Raw genomic sequence first — 1,388 nt, 5'->3', positions numbered from 1 at the left:
GGAGCGGGGCTGGGGATATAGCTGTGTACCAAAGCCCCGGGTTCAGTCCCCAGTATCAAAACACGCAAGACACCAAGCAGACTGTGGGTGATGGAAATGGTCTAAAACTACTGTGGGATGGGTGCACAACTCTAAATATACCGCAAGCCATGGGACCATATAACTTAAATGGGTAAACTGTATAGGATGTGACTTACAGCTCAATAAAGCTGTTACCCAGCCCCAAAAGCATACGCTCTCCTTACCCCACATCTACTAAGTTCTGCCCTCTACGTTGATAAACCAGTCTTCCTACAGTAGAGAAGCCCCACAGTCACCATAACCACTTAACACTGCATGCTGGAATCTGCTAAGCACTTTGCACTGCATTTTTCCTCTAATCTTGTACTACAGGAGGCACTAATCACTATTCCTGTATTACAGATGGGGACACTGAGGCTCAAGAAGACAACGGGAAGCCGCGGGTTGATGGTCCTCCCGCCCCCCCGCAGTGCTATGCACACCGCGGGCTGCTCGGGAGAGGGTCACCAGGACAGCGGTGGCTGGGGTGCTGACTCAGCAGAGCGGGGAGCCCCCAGTCTCCCCTTCCGCTAAGCCAAGCCGACGCTCTCGATCAGGCGGCTGGAGCAAATCCCAAACAGGTGTTCCTCGGCTGCCTCAGCTTCCACATCTGTGGACCGGAGCTGGTTGTCCGCAGCTCTCCAATGCTGCGGTTTCCACGGGGGAACCCGTTCTCCGGTGCTCGCTCTGCACCTCCGCGACAGCTCCAGGACCACGCGAGCCCGCCCAGCGCGGATGAGGGGGCCTCTTGGGTCCCTTCCGAGCGCCCCTCCCCGCCCCGATTCCCCCTGCCCGCAAAGGAGGCTTCTACGCCCCCGTGGGTCACCTGCTTCCTCGAAGCCGCCGTCCTCCCCTTCCGTGGCCGCCTCCACCGGCATGCCCAAGTCCCCGTTCGGGCCCGACATCGCGGACTCGGGCGCCGCAGAGGCAGCGCAGCGATGGGAAGCGGCGACGCTCGCACCGAAAGCCGGCGCCGGGCGGAAGGTGGAAGCAGCAGGCGAAGGCCGGGCGGAAGGGCGGGACCCAAAGGCGGGCTGCGGCCCAGGCCCCGCCCCGGGGCGGAGTCCAGGTGTCCGACCCCGCCCCTCCCCGCCCCGTGACCAGGACGCGCCATTGCTGCCGCCTGCCTCCGCCCCCAGCGCCAGGCCCCGCCCCCAGCGTAGATCGGGCTCCCAGGTCTCGGGACAGGCGGCCTGGAAGCCCAGGCGGAGTGGGCGCGGGCCCGCGGGAGGAACGAGCGAGCCCGGGAGAGCTGCGCAGAGGAGCGGGGCGGCCTGGGGCCCCATACTCTGTCCCGTACTGTCGCGGTCGCCGCACGACGCGGTTTC

At 64.2% G+C, this 1,388-nt stretch overlaps 1 protein-coding gene across 1 annotated transcript in view; it reads right to left on the bottom strand.

The window, feature by feature from the left end:
* Positions 1-1,084, bottom strand: part of LOC102021188 (chromosome unknown open reading frame, human C9orf16) — a 3,565-nt gene extending 2,481 nt beyond the window's left edge. The window contains exon 1 of the mRNA XM_005413526.2: positions 887-1,084. Within this exon, the coding sequence (XP_005413583.2) occupies positions 887-965 (79 nt within the window). The 5' untranslated portion in view covers positions 966-1,084. The remainder of the gene's footprint in view (positions 1-886) is intronic.
* Between the last annotated feature and the right edge of the window lie 304 nt (positions 1,085-1,388).

This window comes from Chinchilla lanigera, unplaced genomic scaffold (genome assembly GCF_000276665.1).
Source record: "Chinchilla lanigera isolate Chin_1 unplaced genomic scaffold, ChiLan1.0 scaffold00169, whole genome shotgun sequence".
NCBI classification, from domain to species: Eukaryota; Metazoa; Chordata; class Mammalia; order Rodentia; family Chinchillidae; genus Chinchilla; species Chinchilla lanigera.
The sequence above is the reverse complement of the archived record's forward strand: the minus strand, read 5'-3'. Positions and strand labels throughout refer to the sequence as shown.